The 23,561-nt window shown below is 40.9% G+C and overlaps 2 protein-coding genes across 4 annotated transcripts; one reads left to right on the top strand and one right to left on the bottom strand.

Moving 5' to 3' along the window:
• Positions 1–1,084: 1,084 nt before the first annotated feature.
• Positions 1,085–4,310, top strand: lg6h22orf23 (linkage group 6 C22orf23 homolog). Its single transcript, XM_085410641.1, has 7 exons — positions 1,085–1,158; positions 1,380–1,480; positions 2,046–2,108; positions 2,832–2,987; positions 3,156–3,293; positions 3,638–3,738; positions 3,923–4,310. The coding sequence occupies exons 2-7, from the start codon at positions 1,387–1,389 to the stop codon at positions 4,016–4,018; spliced, it is 648 nt and encodes a 215-aa protein (XP_085266767.1). The 5' UTR covers positions 1,085–1,158; positions 1,380–1,386; the 3' UTR covers positions 4,019–4,310.
• On the bottom strand, positions 4,126–22,995 carry micall1a (MICAL-like 1a). 3 transcript variants are annotated; one of them, XM_085410638.1, is made up of 18 exons: positions 22,799–22,994; positions 20,772–21,510; positions 20,511–20,657; positions 16,173–16,221; positions 13,578–13,719; positions 12,294–12,385; positions 11,008–11,147; positions 9,638–10,227; positions 9,492–9,552; positions 8,888–9,312; positions 7,234–7,622; positions 7,009–7,143; positions 6,758–6,884; positions 6,507–6,597; positions 6,293–6,366; positions 5,712–5,826; positions 5,588–5,634; positions 4,126–5,495 (listed from the first exon to the last, which is right to left on the bottom strand). In XM_085410638.1, exons 3-18 carry the CDS (start codon positions 20,654–20,656, stop codon positions 5,362–5,364), a joined length of 2,757 nt encoding a protein of 918 aa, XP_085266764.1. In that variant the 5' UTR covers position 20,657; positions 20,772–21,510; positions 22,799–22,994; the 3' UTR covers positions 4,126–5,361. The 3 variants fall into 3 exon arrangements, with proteins under 3 accessions (XP_085266764.1, XP_085266765.1, XP_085266766.1); XM_085410639.1 differs by having other exon boundaries at positions 7,234–7,580; positions 20,511–21,510; positions 22,799–22,995; XM_085410640.1 differs by lacking the exons at positions 20,511–20,657; positions 20,772–21,510.
• Positions 22,996–23,561: the final 566 nt, after the last annotated feature.

The raw sequence follows: 23,561 nt of genomic DNA, 5'->3' as shown, positions 1-23,561 counted from the left end.
TACATGATTTGAAAAAGCAGCTTGCATACTTTTAATATGATTGTGTAAATACCTAAAAACAGGTGACTGGCATATAAACATATACTAAAACAAATAATGGATATGTAGTAATTTTAATTGTTTGACTCTACAGCAGAAAGTGAACCTCTTCTTCTGTTTTTGCTGCTTACAGTTTAACACACTTGTGCACACAGGTTGTGTCTGTATTCCCAGCGAGGACGTGTGACTTCTGAGAAGACCTATGTGTGAAAGGTGATTATATTCGGGCTGCTGTTTATCTGCAGACATTCAGCAAATGCAGGCTGCTGTATTTCCACAGATAATGATGCCCTGACTGCTGCTGACCCCCGATGACTTGCCCGCCACTGATAAAGACTCTCTCTTGAGAGTCTTCCGAGTGACGACTACACATAAGACATTCACTATGCAGGTTGAAAAAATATGCAATGATCGACTGCTTTATAGACACATTGAATCGTACATGTACAATGACAATAAAGGGCCATTCTATTCTATTCTATTAAACAAGTTCAATTTAGGCTGTTTATTTGTCACTTTCAAAGGCATTGACTGAAAATGCATTTGTTTGAGTCTCACGATTGGTAATTAGTTTGCGTTACTCTTAATTATTTTTTTTTTTGAAATCCCTTGTAGTTTTGATGATATAATGTCAATATCTTAGGGATCCATATGAGTGTTTTGTTCTATAAAAATGGTATTTAGCTATTAATTAGCTAGTAATTCCTGACTTCCTCTCTGTATATATATTTTAACAGAATAAAAAATGTTTAATAGACTCTTGGTGACAAAACTAAAATAAATGAAAATAAAATCAATAACTGATGGAAGCCATTAAAACGGTAATAAAAAATAATAATCTGTCTCCCTCTAGTGGCCATAGTTGACACTGCACCACTGTCTTGAAACCATTGGTAAGCGTAAAATATCTTTTAAAAAAGATTTTAAAAACGTGGAGTCTTATAGTAATAATTTTCTGTCTTTCCCTCTTTTTTTCCTTTTTTTAAAAACATATTTCAGTGAGTTAAAACAGGGCTTTTGTTATTTAGTTGCTATAGCAACATAGTGTTACTGCCGTCTTCCTGAGTTTGAAGTTGGTCTCCTTTTTTAAAGACTGGCCTTTCCTTAAAAAACAACGAGGTAAGCTTTAATAATGTTATTAGTGTTTAATATTAGATTATTAATATAATATTTAGTTACAATATTTGTCTCGTAGATTAACGGGTTTTTTTCCGAAGCTTTAGGTCGTGTTGAAGTCATTCATAGATCACAGCGATGAAGTTCACGTTAAATTCAGGAATAACAGCATCATAAATTGAACTAAAACAATGGTTTTCTGGGTTGTAATTTGTGTGTTTTAGTTTGCAGATGGAAACTTCCTCACAGGCTTCAGCTAGCAGGGGATTGTGGAACAGCCCAAGAGCCACACAGTTCAGCAAGGAGACCCAGGACATGCTGAGATGTAAGCTGTGCTCCAAAAAATCTGAGCTCACTAAAGAAACATTAATAAAAACCTTAAATTTTGCTCTAGCATATTCTAGCATGCATACATGATGATATCAGTGCAGCAGTTTGAACTAGAAATACAGTGTTGACAGGCTGGAATCAGCCCGCCACAGACTGCCCAGCTTTGTTCAACCTTGATGTGTTGATAGTTTTGAATTACTTACTACGTCTTCAAGCAGTTCCTCCAAAGGTTTCAGGCATGTTGGAGTTAAAACCTCAGATAAATTGTCCTGGGTCAGAGGGAAGTTGGGGTTTCCAGATTTGAATATACCCACCAGCGTCTTTCACTCTGAGTGTGAGGCACTTCAGTGTCATTGTCAGTCCTGTAAACACACCATGTGAGCTTTTCGTGGTCAGAACATTTGTTCTTCATTTTGCATGTCCTCAAATTTTATGAAGATATGAGAGATTTTCAGCATGGTCTCAGAATTTATGATCCCGCTATAGAGCTGTGTCTGTGTTTCATTTACCGTTGCTGAGGCCTGTGCTGTGTACTCTTATTGTTCTGTTTCTGTGCTCAGTGTTGAAGCAGGAATCAAGGGTCACCAGCCTCAAGAGAAAACAGATCAACAATCAGCCAAAGAGTAAGTTTGTTAAAGGTCTGATACTGTCTCATGGAGTATTTTCTTATATTTATACTTAAGATATAGTTGTAAGTTAATAACAATATTCCACTCTGTACATATGACCTGTTGCTAAATACCATCATGATTTTGGCCCTTATGGTGCCATATACTGTTACTATTGGACTTCAGATTGATTTAACACTCGGGCATGATGTGCTGAGAGCAGGTGTACCTGATATGGTTGCCTAAATTATGTGGTTCACGTTGTAACTCCCACCTGCTGTTCAAATCTGTTTGTAAGGAGCAGACACCCAGGGTCTGGATTGGGGGACAGAGATCTAGGCAGAGATGCCCAGATCTGCCTCCTCCCAGCCACCACCTCTTATTCCAAGGCATTCCCTGGCAAGCCAAGTGACACAATGTCCATAGCTTGTCTGTTCCGGGTCTCTTCCCAGACACTACCAAAACACCTCTCCGTCCTATTCAGATGCCCAATCTTCCTCAGCTGACTCCTTCTAGTGTGGAGAAGCTATGTTTATACTCTGTACCCCTGTCAAATGATCGAGAACCTCGGCCTAGCCCAGTTCACTGTTCAGTTTCTTTAAACTGTGAATCATGCAAAGCTTGTCGGGAAGAGTCCCACACTTCAAATATGGGGTTTGAAAAAAAGCATCCACAATTAGCAACGCTTCATTTTTTGTAAACAAAAAACTTTTGCTGCTGTAAAATTTTCTCCTTCAGATGAAACAGCTTTGCCTTTCACCTCTGATCCGGCACAGTCTTCTCCTGGTAAATCTGTCCAGAAACACTGGCCAGTCCACACTCAGAAACGCACCGCCAAGGCATGTCGGTCTGGGAACAGCTACGAGAGAGAAAAGTTTCGTCCTGGTCCAACACGTACGTTCTTGAAACTGACATAAATTTCAGTTTATGTGTATATTGCATGTCATCGATCCCTTCAATTTTCCCCATTTCTTTCCTTTTCTTCTTCATTTATTCCATTTTCTGCACTCTGAGAAAAAGTCAGGCTCTGTTTTTCGGAACTTTTTCTTCATGTCACCCAAGGAGACCTAGAGAAAGAGAAGAGGAAGCTTCAGAACATCTTTGCACATGGGACCGAGCAGCCCGGAGCGGGATCTTCTCAGAAGCCTCCTCAACATCAGAGCTCAGAAATACCAAAGAAGATGGATCGCTATCAGGAAGGTGAGGCTGACTGCAGAGCAAAACAATGAGGTGGAGCGGTTACACCAGCATCATATTTGAATCTTAAAGGGACAGTTTAACCCCCAATTTTTCCTCTTGCCTGTAGCGCTGTTTATCAATCTAAATTCTTTTATTGGGAGTTGTTTTGTAGATTTCAGCTCCAGAAATGTCTGCCTTCTAGATTGTAATAGAAGTGCATGGAACCTTGGGGTGTTTTTAGTGCAACAAAAGATACATTTGAAAAACGGAAATTTGTTTTTGTAGGGAATATTTTCTGAGCCTTATGACAAGATCAATGTGCTCACTGACCTTCAGAGTAAGAACACGTTCTGTTTTTCCTGCAGTTCTGAATGAAATACAGGAAAGACAACAGTTTCTGGAAGACATGGCCTCCCTGGGTCAGGAGAAAGATTATATCTACATCATCAACACTGAGATATCTCAGGTAAACGTGCTTTCAGCCACTATTATGTTCATTTAGTATTGTATTTTAATATATATATATATATATATATATATATATATATATATATATCTCTATCTCTCAGTGACGAGACAGATCAGTAGCAGTTTAAATTGAACTAAGATATGATCAGATTCACTTAAATGTATCCTGGCTCTAATAACAGAAATTACGAGAATTGGAGATAATGGAAAAATCCCACGTTCCCACATCTGATACAAACGCAGAGAGGACAGAAAATGCAGCCAACAAAGAAGACTGACTGTTGTCTTTGACCGGGCGGTCTGCTTCTCTTCAAGCAAGCGACATACCTTCAGTCAGAGCAGAGACACACGCGCACGCCAGTGAATACAACACACATCTACCCAACTGTGTGAATTTCTTTTATTCCTCTGCCTCCCAGTGTCAGTATTTCACACAGTCCTGCTGCCGTTTTAGGACAATGTACAAGATGACAAAAATGTGGTGGCACAGAAGCCCTTTGTTTCAGCTGGACAGGAAGTTAGGCACAGAGCAGAAACAGACAACAGACACAGCCACACAAGACAAATACATCATCTAAGAGACGAGAACACGAACAGAATGAGTAAACGCGTTTACATTAGCTCGAACTAACGATGTATGCAATAAAATAAATGGCACTCGATATAAACTAAGGCAAAACACACACGCACAAAAAGGCATAGTAAAATATAAATTAATGATTGCATACCTCAGGTCCATCCTTCGATAGTTAAAACCGTTATAAACTGGGCTTTTGCTACAGTTGATAAAATACTGTATATTTTCTTCTTCTGAAATTCAATATTGCATCTGTTACCTTCCATAATAAAAGGACACCTATCCTGCTTTTCCTTGGAAAATGAATAAGTCCCGTTTAAAACTAACCGGCAGTTTGTTTTTTGTCTGCAGTTCGTTACTCGTCTAATTTTCTCCTCCAGTCTAACCCACTTATAAATACTATATCTATGTTTGTGTAATGCTTTGATGACAAGCACCAACACAATTGTAAAACTACTACTGAAGAAACTAAAATACACAAACACAAATAAAATATATGTGTATATATAGCAGCTAGAAGTCTTTGATTGAGCTTTTCAAGAGTAGATGCTGCAGTTTCAAGCAAGTTTCATCGGGGAAAAAAAACAACAAAAAAGACAAACTTATTGCTACTAGTACCATGGGCTCAACCCAAACATGATATAAAACCTCAAATACGTGCACCTTTGAAGGAGCAAAGGAGACCACTACTCAAGAGGGTGTAAGTAAAACTAAAAACTCAAGGATATCAGGGATCAACGTAAGCTGATATATCACATCTTTGCTGAAGGCCTATAGAGCAGAGTCACTGTGCAATGCAGGGATGTTAAAGCAAAAAGTAATCAGTGCAGTAATACAGAAACCCACCCAACATGCCACTAGTTTGAATATTCAGAGCCTAAACTTTTTAAAGCACTTGCTGTCAGACACTAAAAGGCAACTGAATGAGTCTTGGTGCTTTAAAACTGTTTGAGGAGATGTCATAATCTTCTATCAAAATTCTTTAGTCTTCTTAAAATAGTAGTCCTTCAAATATCCTCTTGAGCTAGACGTGTCCTCTGCTGTTCAGCTCTTCTCCTTACGCGGGCTGGGACTCTTTCCCGGTTCTCCTTTATGGCTCAGACGCTTGAGCACCTTGATGGGTTTAAACTTTGCCCCTTTTTTCTTCTGGCGATCGCTGTCTGGATCCTTCTGAAAGTCTGATGAGGATTAAAATAAGAAATAAAACTGCATTAAAAATTTAAAGGAAGGAAAAGAGTGCCTTCATGAATCTAATGAAACATCATCGCACCTTTTTTCTTCAGCATCTCTTCCATAAGTTTGTCCTCTTCTTCCTCCCTGTGACAGAACCACAGTTAGACTCCTGCCAGTCTCTACACAACACAGATGCACATGAACTGTCTGTACTCGATTACCTCTGCCTGTCCTCGTCCATGCTGTTGACTATTTGGTTGCGCTGTTCAATGATGGTAACCAGCTCAGCCATCAGCTCCTGCTCCCGACTCTTGTCATCCTCGGTCCAGTCTTTCTCTGATGAGAGGAAAGAAGAAATGGAAGAAGCAGAGCATGATTAATAATTTAATCTGTTGTTTTATTTCAATTACGTACACGTTGTAGGTGTTCACAAGGTTTATAAATTATTGATGCAAAAGCAGAGCAGCATTCACTATAAACTAAATGCACATCCACCATCCTGTCAGGTCAGCAGGGAGTCCTGATTAATAAGTCTTGGAGTGCTGGAGATACTGACATTTCATTCATTGCACAAACTAACCAAGAGATTCTTAATAATTCAAACTGAAGATTGATTTTTTTTTAAGTTCTTTGAGTACTTCAATAATGTAAACAATAATTTTACAGAATATAGTTACTGGGAGCCACTGAAATGAAACTGGATTGGGCATTTAATGGTTTTTACCTTCCTTTACATGTGAGAAAGGCCAGTCTGGATAACGTTCTAACCCAGTTATTATACAGATGGAAATGTCTCAAATACCTGGTTTGTTGAGAAGACACCTCAACTCGTACTCCACATCAGCCTGCCTCTCCTCCAGGTTCTGCTGCTTCGCCCTGCAGAGAGCAACACATTAACCAACAATAAGTTCAAAAATATAACTTCACGCTTACTATTCTGAGCATCTGTCTACAGGGTTTATATGTAAAAATAAAACCAGCCATGACGTTCCAAAACTGTAAAATTTATATCTTACGTGTAGACCAGCTCAGCTTCCCGTCGGACAAGAAGGTGTTTATCATGAATTAGGGTGAACCAGTCCACCAACAAGTGCTCCTCATCTTCATCTAAATGAAGAAAGGGTGAATAACAAATATTAGTACTCCTGTCATTTCTGACAGAGAAGCAGATTTGCTTTTATTACTTAGAAATGACTATTTTAAAAAAACAAAACAAAAAGAACAGAAAGCTGGTCTTCACTGGACTTAAAGTGCTGTAATGTGATACCGTTTGGATTGTCTCTGAGCTTCTTCTCCAGCTCCACTCCCCTCTGCTCCAGCTCATCCAGCTGCTTCTCCAGCTGACTCATCTCCCCATGGATGTCCTCAACTGGGATGTATTGATCTGACTGCACCTGGAAGGATGTTTGAATCACATGACTACTACTTCATCTGTTTTACTCTTAAGTGATGATGTCATTTCTGTCGGGTTTATTTCTGTTTTTAATTAGTCCGTTTTTATTTTGGGGGGTTATTTACCTTGCGTTTAATAAGTGGGAAGCCATGACCGGGAGCCGGGGGTCTAGCAGGACGGGGGCCTTTTGGCGGTCTGGTTTTAGAATTGGCAGGAGAGGGCGAAGCTTTTCGGTTGAAGGGGTTCTCTTTACATATCCGCTAAAAAGAGAAAAGATGCAGTTGGATTTTTAGTATGTGCAAAGTGTATTGATATATAAATTGTCTTCTGTTTGGAGGTGGCGCCATTACCTTGTTTTGTGACTGGGTGGCCTCTGAGGCCAGTGGGCTGGGGTTGCTGGGTCGTGGTGGTGGAGGTCGAGGAGCCTTGGTCACTGGGTTGCGACTGGTCTGTGGAGTGGCTGGAGCTGAGCTGGCATTTGCTGGTACTGGAGAAGGGGCGGGGCTTGGAGAAGGCTGACGGAGATGCTCAGTCGAGGAGGAAGAAGGGGAAGGCTTGGAGTCGTTCGGTGAGCAGATGGAAGGCTCGGAGACGCTTTTGGTGAAGTTGTGTTCCTGGTCGCTGCTGCCACCGCCAGCTAAAGGGAGCTGAGAGGAGCTGTAGTCTGAGCCTGAAGACAAACTCTCTGTACTGAGAGCTGGAGAGGGGGAGCAAGAGGAGGACTGAGAATGAGAGAGAGCTGAAGAAGAGAAAAGTTTTTGAAATAATTTAAAAAAAAAAAAACAGCAGGGACAGAAGAAATTCAAGAGGAATAAAGTAGTTTGAAATGTTGGAATAAAGCGAGGATAAGGGGAAAGAAAACACATTATTTTTAGCATCTATTAGCAACACATCTCTTTTCAACTATTTTTAGTCTGTGACTCTTTAGAATAATTTTTTTTATTATTACTATTTTTATCAGCTGTGTACATAGTTTCCGCTCACCTCTTTTGAAGTGACAACTTGTCTGTTAAATTAGAGGTTGTTTAATTTTACATCAGACAAACTAATCTAGGATTAAAGTGACTAACAACAGCACACACACTTCACACTTCTATACTGCACACATTTTTGAAGATTGGATGCTCAAAGTTGGACAAATGTGCTTTTTATCTATTAAATGGATAAAATGGAAAGTAAGGCACAATATTATAAATCACTGGGTTGTAAACTTCAGTCTTGATCAATGACGATCAGGCTTTGCAACTGAAAATCAAATATGAATTTACTTTTGTCCTGTTACATGTAACTCCATATACCTGGCAGTTTAACTAGAGACATAAATAGAGAGTGAACAAATAAACTGAGGAAATTCTGTTGCACAATAGTGCTTGCACCCCTTGCAGAGCCAATCAACAACAAACACTTTGTCAGTAGTTGCACATATCTGCCCGAATACATTACCAGGATGGCTCTGAATGGTGACCCTTATGTTACTATGAAAAGTACCATGCACTGCGTGTTCAGTGTCTCTACTATTGTTCAGCATATTTAGACGCATCTGTCTTTTCCAGACACACTAGTTAGCTCATCATCAATCACTTCCTGAGAGCTGTGTTACAAGTTAGAAGCACATTTCCATGGCGAAATGACCTCATTCACGATGAGTCAAGTACTGATAAATTACAAAAATATGGATAAGTGATATAAAGAGTATGCCCCCTGAAAAAGTCAATCCTAGTGCATAATTTTGGGCACAGCCATGTTTCATAAGGGACTCTGCTTTCATTCAGTTTAACTGCACAGTCATATTGGTGTTTTCATCTATAAACTTCAAATTTCTCAGCTGTTTACACTGAGTTTAGAAACCCACTGAATCAGGTGACACTAAAGAAAATGACCTGTGTTTCTTTCTGTAATTTCTTTACAAACATTTGATAAAACATCAAATAGTTAAGTTACTGTTTGATACTTGTAAAGCACAAAGGGGATGCTCTTGGTGTTTGTGGTTCTGATAAAACTGACCTTGGTTACCGGTGGGTGGCCGAGGAGCACGAGGTGCAGGCCGTTTCTTGCTCTTGGTGCTTGCAGGACTGACAGAGCGGGATGAACTTCGTTTATTAGTGGGAGTGTCTGCACCCACTGCGTCTGCTGCCTGAGTGATGCTGTACCATGGGTGACTAGACACCACCGTAGCTGGAGGTGCTCCTCCCTCACTCCCTTCTTCCCCATTTCCCTCGTTATTTTCGTCGTCGTCGTCCTCGAACGGGTTGGAGGACTGGGGGGGCGTGCTGGGTCTGGAGCCCTCCCCTTTGAGAGAGGACAAAGAGCCTGTGTTTGGAGGTGTTGCCAGTCCAGCAGGGGGAGGGGGAGGGGCTGGTGCTTTCTTCTTCTTGGGTTCTGACTGAACCAGTGCGAGCCAAGGTGGGTCTTTGGGTTTATGGGTGCCACTGAACAGTGAAACACAGATAGTGATGGAAGGGAGGGTCACACAGAGGAAGACAACAAAGTACATCCACATGGAAGCATGGAGGGTTAAACAATTACAGCACACACTGCAACAACATGACAAACACTATGGAGGTGTGATTAACGAACGTGAAATGGCATTTAAGATAAATTCAGCTACCTTGCAGGAGACTGTGACCTTCCTCTGGGTTTGGGAGGAAGTGGAAGCTTCTGAGTTTCACCTGTGATATTAGGAAAAGCGTTGAGCATGACTATAAACAAATGATTCTGCTATTTTTAGAAACTTACTGTGCAAAAACTACTTACCGACTGCAGGACCGTCTGCTGTGCGGGAGAGTCGAGCCCGTGGCACAGGGCGAGGTGGAGGGATGGGATCAGAAACCCGGCGGGGTGCAGGCACTGGCCGACCGGTAACCTCAACGTGAGGTGTAGAAGGGAGGTCTCCATTTGCTGTGTGTTTGGCTGGTGTTTGAGTTTCTTCTTCTTCTTTCTCTCCCTCCTCCTCTTCATCGTCGCTCTCATCGAAAGGGTTGGGAGGTGTGGCAGATCGTGGTTTCTCCTCTGCTTCGCTGGTACTGTCTTCATTTGTTTTTTCTAAACCGTCTTTGCTTGTTGTAACGGGAGCGACCGTGACTGAGTCATCGGCTGGAACGTCAGAATCGTTCGTTTCCTGTACTGGAGTCTTTGCCTGGCAGCCATCAGAGGGCGCCGTGTGAGGAACTGTGCTGCGACCGGTCCTAGCAGACTGTCCCGACGCTGGTCTCTTACTAAGATCGGGCTGGCCATTCTGGTTGGATAAAGCATTCCTATTAAGGTGATGTGCACAGACAAGTGCCCCAGAGTTGCTTTCTAATTTGTAGGATCCATGAAGCAGTGTCCTGTGACACTCAGTGCACCTGAGAAAACAAAGAAACAAAAACAGGAAGTGTGACGAAAAATAAACAGTTGTTTTTTGTGACCTGTTTGCAAAAAGGATTCACGCATTATTAATGTGTACCAAACACCACCTACAGTAGATATATGAATTGAAAATGTTCAACAGGTGAAACATAAACATTTCTTTCTCACGATGTCACAGGAAACCGGACACACCTGTTCTGACACGATAGCTAATTTTAGCTGTAGTGTGAAGCCTATGTGCAGCTGCTACAACTCAGGGTGAAATATTAACTGTTGTGTCCACCAAAAATATGTGACCAGCTCTTTGAAAAGCTGAACTTCTTGCATCTTCAATCAGAAAAATAGCACCCATATCATAGTAACTATTACTGAAAGTAATCAAAACAAAAAGATTTATAAACAAATAGCTAAGGGGAATTTACTGATATTAAAAGAAATAAAAAATAAAAAGTAATGCAATGGCAAATACAAATAGTAATAACTGTTATAATATGTTATAAATGTGTAATAAGTTGTAATAAATGTTTTCTAATTGACAATTTCTTTTAAAACAAAAAGATAAAGCATCCAGTTCAAGCGTCTTACTCACACACAAATCTGAATCCATCACCCGATAGTGCACAATATCCTCTGTCACAGCTTGACTCAATAATTCGGGTCTTGTTTTATCAAGTTTTTAAATTGTTTGGCGGCCATACCCAGAGGGAGGGAGTAAGCCTTGAGGAGAGGAGGTGAGGACGTACAACACGAGAAATGAGTAGAAAGGGAGCGCTCACTTGAAACAGTTGCGATGGTAGAGCTTGCCGTCCACCAAAAACCTCTGCACCAGGTGGACGTGTTTCTGGCAGGCGGCGCAGGTGCTGCTGAGAGTGCTCCGCTTGACTGCCGCAACCGCTTCGGTGCCTGTCTGCACGGACTGGATCGGCAAGTACATGCGACCGGGGATGTTGTTCGCAGGAAGGGGGACAGGGAGGAGACATCAGGGGAAGGGGGAAGATGGAGAGTAATGGGGGAGGGGGGAGATCATATACGGAGTCAGGATTTGAGGATGTGGATTGTTCATTCTGTTTAGCTAGCTACATCTACTTGGTTATCTTATTTTTGGAGTTCAAGTGAAAACATAATTTGATTGATTAAAAAAGTGTGTTAAAAAAAAAAAATCAAAAGAATGAAATGATAAAAAGATGTTTATTAGTAAAAAACAATCCAAACAGCTTTGGTTAGTGGCTCTGGGAGTCACACATTTGGGATACAGTTACTCTTTAGGACTGAGATATTGCATTTTTTTTGTTTTTTGTTTTCTAGGTGTTAAGTAAATATAGGGGTTAGAAGCAGCATATTTCAAAACTTGGCACACAGTGTTAAGAAACTACAACTGTTAGTCTTTTATCCATAGGAGACTGTTAAGAAAGACTGACCTAACAGTTCTCTTTCACCTCCAAGCCCACCCTCCCACCCCCACCCTACTGCCTAGGCTCAGGACCAGAGAGCGGAGGGGGGGTGAGATGTGAGGACGGAGAACAGGAAGAGGAGGGAGTGGAATGAATTTCCATCTGAAGAAGGGAGGAAGGGCAAGTGGGGGAGTGATGAGGAGAAAAGCAGTACATGGGAGTACGGGATGGAGGAAAGGTGTTGAAGGGCATGCGAAAGAAAAGAGAGACAGGATACAGAGGCTATCTTTATAGACTTATTCTACCGCCATTGTTGAGCTTTTTCCCCTGCTGTGCAACACATAGCTCACATAAGGAAGTTGACATAAAAATCCATATTTGGATATTCTACACTTTTGTAGTAAAAATAGCAGATTTACACGATGTAATAACTCCACATAGTACATGCAAAATGATTGTTAAATCTTTCAAGGCTTCAAATGTCATTTCAGTGGGATTATCCACTCCATAACAGGCCATCATAATCAAAGTATTTTGAGTGATCTACAGCTTGCTACCATGCAAACTCTAGTAGACACCATGTCAAGCTCCTAGACGTTAATTAGGCCTAATATTCCCAAACAGATAAAAAAATAAAACGCTTCTCCTGGTGCCAAGTCTTATATACTTACCTCAGTCTTATCTTCCAGAGGAGTTACAGGCCTTTTCTGGGCTGGCTCATTGAGACCAGCAGTACTGAGCCTCTTCATACAAGGAGGGTTTGCTGTGGTAGAGAAACAAGGGGAAGCCAGTTAATGGCTAATTTCTTGTATACATTATTATCACACCCAAAATTTAAGCTGTTGTGCAGTCCAGTTTCTTCTGAGTTATGATGAAATGAGAAATGAAGTGAGACTTTTCATGAATGGCACCACTAAATTAAAGTGACAAATATACCCAGGTACTGGCCCCAACCCTCTAGGTTCATGTCTCCCTATTGGTAAAGTTGACCAAGTTGCATCTGTGGTTTCCCCCCTCTTTATTTTTCATTTATTCAAGTTATCAAACACTGAATGTGTTTGCTCTTTGTTCACTGGCATAGGCAGCAAAGAAAGTGGATGATGATGATGATATGACCCAATCACAGCACTTAAGAGTTGAAGGTGAAGACAAGAGAGACTAAACCGACATCCAATTAAAAAAAGATTTACTTTTTCCTTTGATGATTGCTACAGTAGTGCATAAAAACAAAACTCTGGAATATTTTTTTAAACCAACCCAACATACATTCTAGTTTGTTTTTTCCTTTACTGTCTTTTGTTTTTTAAACCCGTCAGAGTCATAGTCCAGCATCTTTGAGTGCAGCTGGGGATAGTAATCTCTGATATGCTCTGACAAGCTGTTTCATGCTGGAGGGAAACCAAAACCTGCTGCAGATAAAGAACTGGTGTATGTGTCACAACACTGAGCTCACCGAGGCTGCAAATAATAATAATAATAATAATAATGGATTGGATTTATATAGCGCTTTTCAAGGCACCCAAAGCGCTTTACAATGCCACTATTCATTCACTCTCGCATTCACACACTGGTGGAGGCAAGCTACGGTTGCCACAGCTGCCCTGGGGCAGACTGACAGAAGCGAGGCTGCCATATCGCGCCATCGGCCCCTCTGGCCAACGCCAGTAGGCAGTAGGGTAAAGTGGAACAAGGAGAACAAGGACTACTTTGACAAACTGCAGTTCAAGATCATGGAAAAGGAGTCAATCCAGGGATAAGGAAGATACTGGAGAGACAGCTTTTATATAATCACATTTACCGCAGTTTGTCACAAATGCAAAACATCTCTGCAGGAAACACTCATACCTAAAATATATCACTGAAAAAAAAAGCTTACTGAGTCTGTAATAGCATATACATTAACAAGTAAAAGATTATACATGTGTATGTGACAGAATTCACACAGTTGCACGCACCCTGAGACTTGTTGTTGAAGAAGTTGTAATACTGGGACACGTATGTGATGATGCTAAGCCGGTCAGGCACTTTCATAGACACCATGTCTTCTGGGTCCAACAGGGCTGGAATCCCCAGTTCAGTCTCAGCCACTTCAAACGCCTTTCAATGAGGAAAAGAGGATAAGGGGAAAGGAAGTAGAAAGAGCAGGAAACAAAAAGAGATGTTGGCAATGAGACAGGAACCAGTGAGCTTAGATACAAGGCAAAACTTGAGTAAGAGCGAGGTAAACTGACCTCTTTGTTATTAAAGATAAAAACCTTGATAAGCACAAATTTGGTAACAACTCAGCTTGTTCTGTTGTTGAAACCTAATGTGGTATCTTGGTATGACTTCTATCAGTATTTCATTTCTTTATTATTAGGAGTTGTAGTGGAAACTTGTGGGAGTGTGGTCTCTGTATTATTCAGGAGAATGGAAATGATTAGTGGTTAACCTTTCAATGCTTTAAGCACCTACAAAAAAATAAATCCCCTCACTGCACTGAGCCTGCAGGAGAAATCTTATCTCAAGCCGAAATAAATAAAACCAAAACAAGTGGAAAAGCTTGACTGGATGTGTGTGAGAAAGTATGCAGTGAAAAAAAAAAAAAAACAACAATCCGCCGTTTGCATGATGTTTACATTTATTCCTTTGAGAAAAACCAGCAGTGAGAAAAAAATTCCAGTGAAGAAATGATACTGCAAACAGCATTACATAACAACATACCAGCACGGTTCTGAAACAACAAGGCCTACAAATGCTGCACATCACAATTAAAGTGAAACTAAATCTAAAAATCCCCAAACATGTGGTTTCTAAAAACCAGTCTTAACCTCCCCACACCTACTATTAGATAGTTAAATTGAGAAACCTTATGAACACAAGCACACTCTCTCTCTCACACTCACACTCACTCTCACACACACTCACACACACACACACACACACACCATCTTGGTCGGCAGCTGCCTCCAAACACGTCATGTATCATTAATACTGTGTGCTGCTCAGTAACATTTAATATCTATTTATTATTATCATCATTATTATTATGCTATTATAGGTATTGATTTTATTGCAGTTATCCACTTCACATGAGTACATGGTGATTCTTTGCAGTGATCCACAGCTAGCAGACTCAGAGTAGTGAGATTTAATGCTGCAGAGGCCTTGAGTCAGATACTATCCAAGTGATGGATCTTTTAACACTTTTCAGCCCAAATCGGGTCAGGAAGACTTTTCTCTTGCATTTTACACTTTGTAAGGCCTAGGATTTTTTATTTTTTGTTATTTTTTTGAGCATGGTGAGCGAGTGAAGTGAAACCAATATAGTTATTTCTGTAGTGGCAACCCAACAACCAAAACAGCTACTTGAGGGAAGCTAAAGTAGTTTCCACCTCGTGCTGAAAAATCTGTGGCTCACCATGACAAATACTCCTAACGTTTTATTTTTGGATTTGAATCTAAAAACAGAGACAAAAACTGGGTGCACTGGATGAATGACAAAAATGAGGTGACACAAAAAGTCTGCAGCTTCCTTCTGGCTCGAATTCTCGTCACCCTGTCATCTATGACTTTCCTAAACAGACCACTCTAAAGTCTGTGACCTAAAGTGTCACCCAAGTGACACATCAACCCTCACCAGGCATCATCAAAAACCTGAAAAAATTGTGTAACACAATAAAAAGAAAAAAAAAAAAGAAAATGTCTGCAACATTGACATTTGCTACCAATGTAATGTAATCCACAGTGATTCTAAAGGTTAACAATAACTTGAAACCTGCACAGTAGGAGCTCCTAGCTTGAGTCTCCATGTGACAGCAGTAACATCTAAACAGTGATTCAGCATTTAGTGAGTCTATCAGCACCTCCTACATGAAAGGGGACTCAAAAGTCATTCCAGGAGACAATCAACCCCAAATACACTCATGAAACTTACAAATTGAGCTTACATGGTCAATCAAACAGAATGCTTTCCACATAATATTCACTCCAGACTAGACGTGACAATTACTTTCTTCCTTTATAAGAATTCTTTATAAGCTTCTCACTTCTCCTAACGCTGCAGGAATTGAAAAACAAAACATTAAAACAACAACAAAGAACTGCCAAAGCTGAGCTCAGACTGAAAGGAGACTTCCATTTCAACCCTCAATGTTCTCCTGGCTTCAAAGCCATGTGGAAAAAAAACAGTCAAGGAAATCAGATTTTTAAAGTTTTAGGCTGTATTTGATGTACTGCTTTACAAAGCTGCAAACTCTGCACTTTTGCACTGAAAAGCTTCACTTCATGGTTTCTCCACAGGCTTATGTCAAGAATTTAGTTTTTTCTGACACAGAGTGCTCTGGCTTCCTCCCTCTGACTCTCTGCCCTTCAGCAGAATTGAGTAAGAGTCTGTCTTCACATCACGCACACACTCCACTTACACCCACAACATCTATGAGGAGTCAAACACATAATATGTTTCTGGCTACACATAAGCTAGGGATTTCCAAATGACTCAGGTTTCAAAATGACATCATTCAACACAGAACAACGTGTGCACAAAACATATAGTTGTAAACGTGACTCACCAGGCGGTTGTTCTCATAGACATTCTCCTTAGTCAGTGAGCCAAAATCTCTGCAATGACAGAAAAAGGTTACAACAACATTTAGGATAAGGCTGAAGATAAGGCAGCCAGCATAGTTCTATAGCAGCCCTGTTTCTACATACAACTTGCTCAACTATTTGCACTCATATTATAGACTATAAGCTATAATCTAAATAGATTATAAGCTATTATTTGCCTGACAGCATAACAAACTGCAGTGGTGAGCGGTTACAGCTCCCACCTACCACTGCTGACAATCTCAAAAACCGGCCTTAAATGATGCCTGATGCCAGAGCAAAAAGAAAGAAGCAGCAGGAGCGATGGGCCGATAATTACAAGGCTCTGCTCTAAAATGCCCAGAGCAGGGATCTAAAGCCAGTTTCTCACCAGTAAACATCCTGCAGTAAAACTGGAAAAAATGTCTGAGGAGCTGTGGGATGAATGTGCATAAGTAAATGTGTGCAGTGGTCTTAGACACAACAGTATGGCAGGGGGAAAAATAAGAAAAACCCACCATGAACCCAATGAGTGCTTGTGGAAACCATGTGGAACTTTCAAGAAGGCAAAATCCTGTGAATGAGCTCCGTGTTGGAGCCACACAAAGTGACCTCTGTTCTCTCTAATCTAATTCCCGTGGCCACAAACGCACCGAGCAGCAACTTTAATATCAGGGCTGTGTCAGCCCGAGTCCCCCGTGTCAGCATAACAGACATTGCCAAAATAAAAAGTGCAGTAACTCAAAAATAACAAAGATTTTACATTTTCATACCTCACAGAAAAAAGAAAAAAAAGAACTGACTGGGACGGTGAAATGCTGTGTGTGATCAGCATGCACATCTAATCCACAATGACTCAGAGTCTCACTCCAAGGTTTATTTTAGGTGAGAGAGCGAGAGAGAGAGAGAGAGCGAGAGAGAGGCGGTAATGACAATCCACATGATCAAAACCTGGCTTGAACCAGTACATCCGCTAAATCTGGTTTAGTCAGTTGGAAAAGCTTTGCAGAATAAGATTGTCTGATGTTATGACAGTGAATAATTAAGCACTAATCAAGGAGCAGGTGAGACATCAAATGAGTTAGAGATTTTAAAAATATAAAACAAAAGCAGCAATAAATTAACAGAATTTTATTTAAATACAAGTTTTAAAAAGACACTTTATGTGCACTTCCATTAACTTTGCCATGAATGACTTCTGGGGCTCCACATCTACTCCATCTCCACTGGTCTGACTGACAGGAGTCGTCATCCAAAGGACGATAAGGCCATCCAAGTCTCATCTGCATCAGTGTGCCATTTTTCAATGAAGCTTCAGTGGCTGCAGAGTAAAGGGCAGCACTTCTACTACAAATGACCTGCACATGCATTAGAGCTAAATCCAGTTCGACAGGCAGAGGTCTCAGCCGCAGATTAGTCTGACGGGCTGTCTGTCTGGATCAGAGGGAGTTCAGCAGGGCCGCTGCAGCTAGAAAGAAAGCTGAACAGCGAGGCATGCTGGGACACAAATTAAAGAGGCAAAGCTTGAAAGCTCCCAGTTTGCAGAGTTTAGGATTTGTCTAATTCCTGTACTTTCAGCATTACTGCTGTGCTGTTTATGCAGATAAAGTCCACTTCACTGTTTAAGTGAAAGTTTGCTCTGCTTCCATTCAGTCCAGTTTGCTCACCTGAGAGATGAACAGCACGAGCCACATGCTTACTGTCCAAAATCATTTATCAGACCACTGGGATGACACGTGGTTAACGGTACATTTTACTGCAGTCTGTGGGAAAATTCTAGCCCTTCATAACAATCTGTTCAGAGCAACAAAGCATCCATAGTTCATTTTTTCCCTGATGTTATAAATCAAGTTCCCTCTTTTCCTGTACATTGGTGTGCCTTTGCCCTACCTCAGGAATTCAAATTCAAGGCTTTCATAGGTGAATCTATGGAAGAACCTGCCTTTGTCTCTGGCTCACTCAGGAACTCTTATGGCGTATGACCATTTCCAGTAACCTGTGACAGTTAGCTCTCAGCTTTCTGATGCTCACAGGTCTCTTGAAGCATGAAAGTCCTTTTTATCACCCCTGTCTGCAGGTAGGGCACTGATGACCACTATGGACTGGCAGTTGCCCTTGAAAGACGGGCTTTATGGTCAGAAATGTCAAACTGGGCAAAGGGTTTATCATCTCTATGATTTGCTTCTTTTGTAAAAACGCTTGCTAATCGCTCATCTGTGGGGCTTCTGCTTTTTTTTGTAGCACCTTCAGTGGTTATACAGCATACCATCAGTGTTGGTAGGTTACCATCCTGACTGATTTTGTGTTTGTCAGACACCAGTGAAGACTTTTCTTATTTTTTAAGCCAATTTTCCCAAAGAATAAACTTTAATAAAATTTAATTGAAGACAGAGTGCTTCTGTGGTTTAATACAGTCATACTCGCATCACATGCCTAGCAAGTTTTCCTGGGTTTTGTTTTTAATAACTTATAGTTGCCACAAAATCTCCAAGAAATCTGGACTTTTCTCAAGGCACACCATTGTATTGTGTGAATTCTGATTGAAGAGAAAAAAATTAAATAAACACATTCACATTTAGTGTACAGCAGCATACGTTAAACAAAAACAGGATAGCTTGTGTGCACTGTAAAGTTTCAGGCTGTCATTTGTACAGGTGGCTAAAGGTGGCTCACTGTCACTCAAGTGAAAAACAAAATTACTGTTTTGAATCTCTACTAAAAAGATGGCGAGTCATCATGTCCTCCTCCCTATACCCAACCCTTGTAAATCACATATACACGCTGTGGTGTTTTGTGGTAACCTCTGTACTCAGTGTGTAGGTGTGAAACACAGAAGGGAAGTGTTGTTACAGGCAGAGCGTCGCTTGTCAGGATGACTTTGACACGCCACATTGGACACTCGCTCACATCGCAGAACTCACAACATTACAGGAGGCTTTTTTTCTTTAAGTGGCTGTGACAAAATATAATTAAAACATAGAGTTGAAAAATGAACCGTGTCTTCCAAGATAACACTGCCATACTTAGGTATGTTAGTATGGTGCTTTTAGATTTTTACTTAAATACAATGAAAACATCTAATTTCACTGCAGTTAAAGCATTAATAACTGGATTTTTGTCTTTAACCTACAACACTACTCCTACTGTAGCAATGCCATCATTACTACATGGGAGCAGTAAATGTGAAAATGTATGGAAAGTTAAAAAGTACAAGTTGTTTGAATCATAAAGGCAAAAAATATTATTCTAGTTTAGTCACAAAACCTTGCCATGTGGTTTTGCATATGACTTTCTGCTGTGAGTTGCACTGGAACATTTTCTGTTGGAGAAGTGGGATGCATGACCGTACTCTAGTGAACCACATTATGTATGCATATGATCTTGTGGTATTTAGTTCTAGCAGTGCTGGTCTACAGGGGCAGTTTACCACATGTCCTGTTTATGGTACAAAACAGGATACCATACAAAGTGTCTGTAAGAATGCTGTCATGATTTACAGAAGCAAAGAAGACAAATATCTAAGATTTCCTGATTTCAAACAGTCTCATAACAATCGTACAGATTCCATTAAAGTAAAAATATCCTGGGCATTCTATTACAGATGAAATGACAGATGATGGAGATAATTATAGAAAATGATGTATGGTGTATGCACAAGCACACGCCCTCTTTTGCAAGTATGGATAGAGTGAACATGTCTCATACTGTACCAGTCTCTGTAACAAAAAAAGTTACACAGACTTCAAGTAGCTTATAATGATACTGTGGGATTACACATGTTCCTTAAGCAATCACAGATCACTAATTACATGACAGAAAAAAATGGTTGGTTGGCTTATTTTAAAATGAATGGGGTAAGGATTGTTTTTCCCACTTGGGTTCGTGGTTTCGTCTCCATTTTTAATAGTTTTGAATATGGTCCAGTGTAGTTATTAAGATTATAAAACTTAAGTTATATGTTATTACGTAATGGTTTTACTTGAGATCAAACTGGGCTGTACGTGTATATGGCCTTTGAGTTTAAGGAGTCTGACAGCTCTTCTTTAGAGCACAGATGAGTTCAGATGGCTCTGTCCTGACAGGTTTTGTTCTACATTGGTGTTTTGAATGGATGAGTTACCCTTAGTAATTCTGAACCTCAATTCAGTCACAAAAGAAAACAGTTAGCAGCCTGTCACGCCTCAAAAACCAGTATACCTTTCAACGGAGGCAGCTCCTACACAAAAAAGAACCAGTGTACCACAGATTAACCTTACCGTTAACTTAACCTGCTTCTAACTTCATTTTACAGTAGCGTTTATGTTACACTTGTGGTTACTTACATCAGATCTGGTCTGAAGCGATGAATAATGGCACAAAACGCCAGCCCGTCTCGAAAGGACGTAGACATGTCCTTAATTTGCACATCGTTGTAGTTCTCACACTGTATCCGACACCACTCCTGGAGAGCCTTCAGAGATCCCATCATACTACAGACAAATCCGATGGGGAAGGTGGTGAACTTGGATTGATCGACCTTTATTTGTTGACGGGACAGAGAAAGCGACGACGGCCAGGCAACACCCGAGCTGCCGATACGTTACCTTCATGAGCAGCCACTGAGTCACATTGGAAAAAAACGAGCATTTCTTAGGAGCTAGCTGGACGATGCCCAACTTTACCAACTGCAGCAAGCACCGTGTGAAGTTTACCTCCCGTGTGCGGTTATTCAGACTGCGGTTACTGCGGAATGAGTGAAAAAACACGGCTGATTTCCCGAGCTGATAACAGGAGCTCGCCCTCAAAAGTTCTTGACGTAGCCGAGTTAGCTAACTGGCTGCAGTGGCTTGCTGTTTGGCCCCACTTTGCAGGTTTGCTGTATATGTGTAAACTGTTGTTTCACGCAGTGATGCAGTTTCAGTCGAAGCAGGTGCAGAATTTCCTCTGTGAAGGACCGCAAGACCAGCACTAGGCTTTTGTTTGTAAGTGCAGTGACTACAACGGCTAAAAGACTGGTTTAAAAAAAAAAAAGTCTCTTTAGTCCGTTGCCCGCGACGCCATCATTTATGTACCAATACAATTAAAAGTAACCTATGAAAAAATAAAAATCCCGCACAGGAAGTGCAACTCCAGCCGAACAGCGCTGATTAAAACACTGACAGCCTGGCCAAGCTGCCAACCTACAATATCCCGTTTCTCTCCCTGCTCTTATCGCCCAACAGGGGGTGCTACACCCATTCAGGGGCTGCTGTCTTCTTCTTGTATTGGAGTCGACGGAGACATGCATCATCCCCGCATTGCTGCCCTCCTCAGGTAACTTGTATAATACAGGGTTGCTGCCTCCTACAGTGGGGGAAATAGCTATTTGAGCCCCTAAATTTGTTGTAAGCTTTCTTATTTACAAAGAAATGAACAGTGTCTATATTCTATTGTAGTTTAATTTCAATGGAAAATTACAGAACATCAACCAAAAATCCAGAAAACACATTTAATCAATGTAATGAATTGAGTGAGTTAGGGATTTGAAACTCCACAGTCCTGCCAGAATTCTGGCTCAAACAGATCAGCTGTGTCCAGTCAACTGGAGATAAACATCTGTCCACGTGGGTCATAATAGAGCACCAAGGCAACAAAAGGATGGTTAAAGAAGAAGCATACTGAGGTGATGGAGTGGCCTAGCCAGTCTGCAGACTACAGTGTTATGGAAAATTTGTAGAAGGAGCTGAAGCTTCAAGTTGCCAATTGAAAGCCAAGAAACCTAAAGGATTTTAAGACAGTCTGTAAATAGGAGTGTGCCAAAATCACTCCTGAGATTTGTGCAAACCTGGTGACTAACTTTAAGAAACGTCTTACTGCTGTGCACCCCAACAAGGGTTTCTCCACCAAATATAAAATCATCTTTTGATCAAATACTTATTTCACTCAATGACATGCAAATCAATTTATAACGTTTTTGTAATGAGGGGTTTGTTGTTGTTGTTTTTTGTTTTTTTGGTTGATATTCCATTTCCCATATACAAGCTTATTTTGCCATTCAAAGCTTTTAAGGTTAAACCAAGAATTTGACTTCGAAATTTGAAAGCTAAAGCCTGGATTATATTCGGTTGCAGACACGGCCAGCTGGAGACCCAATGACCAAGTAGTGATCCCAAGTCAATACCAGACACTGACTTGCATAGATGGATCTTCTCTAAAATCACTGGGATATGTGTCAGTCTCCATCAGCCATTGAGCCCCAATGTACTCAGTCAGTCTAGTTACATCTGTTACTGCCGATGCACTAAATTTGAGCTTTATTGTTACTGAAATGTGGGTACGAATGTAGCATTTTTAAAATATTTCATTAATATTTCACTGATTTTGACTTAATTTTACTTATAGTTGTCAAAGCTTACTAGTATACAGTTCATTTGTGGGGCCGTGTTGACCTCTTTGTACAGGACTAATCCCCCCAGCCCTGTCATTAACACAGACTCTGGTAGAATTTCATCAGAAACGAAGAAAGTATTCATGCATATCAACACTTTATAATGCTACCAGTAATATACCGACGTGTGACCATTCTGATAGCCGTCTGTGTCTGCAGGTGAATGAGTGAAGCTACATAAACAGTTAAATTAGCATAGCTTACCAGCCGTAAACCCGACAACAACACAGTGGGTGAGGGTCGGAGGGGGGGTCGCTTGGCATTCTAACTTTAAAGGAAGGATTTTAACAGTATTTGCTGTGGGTTACAGCAGTGGACCAGCAGGCTACATGTTTGAATCCAAACAAGTTTCACTCAATCCCAACAACTGAGGATCGCCATTGTGGTCGCTAGGGTAACGTCACGTCGCCGTCATATCGGATGTGGGCGGGGCTTAGCGCTAGAATCCCTTTGATCCTTTCATGTCTTGTGTGACATCACCTTGGTCAAAGTCTATAAATAGAAGCATTTGCACAGGGTTAGTTACAAGGTAAGTTTAGTAAGAGGGAGTAAGAGAGATTAATGTCTAAGACACAAACTCATCAAGTCCAGATTGTAAAAACTTATATCATTTGAAAATATGAATTCTGCCATTGAAACGACCGATGCGATTCAAAGCTGCGCCACTGCAGATGACTCTGAATGTAGTGTCGTCCCTGGCGCAAACATTTTACAGAGCGACGAGGGGAAATCGAAGCACTGTGTGTGCTGCCCTCAGTCGTGCAACCAGCATCAGAATCCGGGGGATCCAGAGTCAGTTGTTCTCCAGGAACCTCCAGTGTCAGAAGAACAGCTGCTCGTTAAAGAGCTAATAAATGCTGTTATTACACGTGCCTCCAAAGAGGCAAAGGTGTCGCCGTCTGACATGATTCAGCAGCGCCTCTTCACAGCTCTGTGGGCACAAGTTGAGCAAAAGCCTCTCAAAATC

This window comes from Rhamphochromis longiceps, linkage group LG6 (genome assembly GCF_057381845.1).
Source record: "Rhamphochromis longiceps isolate RC_006_pf linkage group LG6, R_longiceps_female_GT1.1, whole genome shotgun sequence".
NCBI lineage: Eukaryota > Metazoa > Chordata > Actinopteri > Cichliformes > Cichlidae > Rhamphochromis > Rhamphochromis longiceps.
The sequence above is the reverse complement of the archived record's forward strand: the minus strand, read 5'-3'. Positions and strand labels throughout refer to the sequence as shown.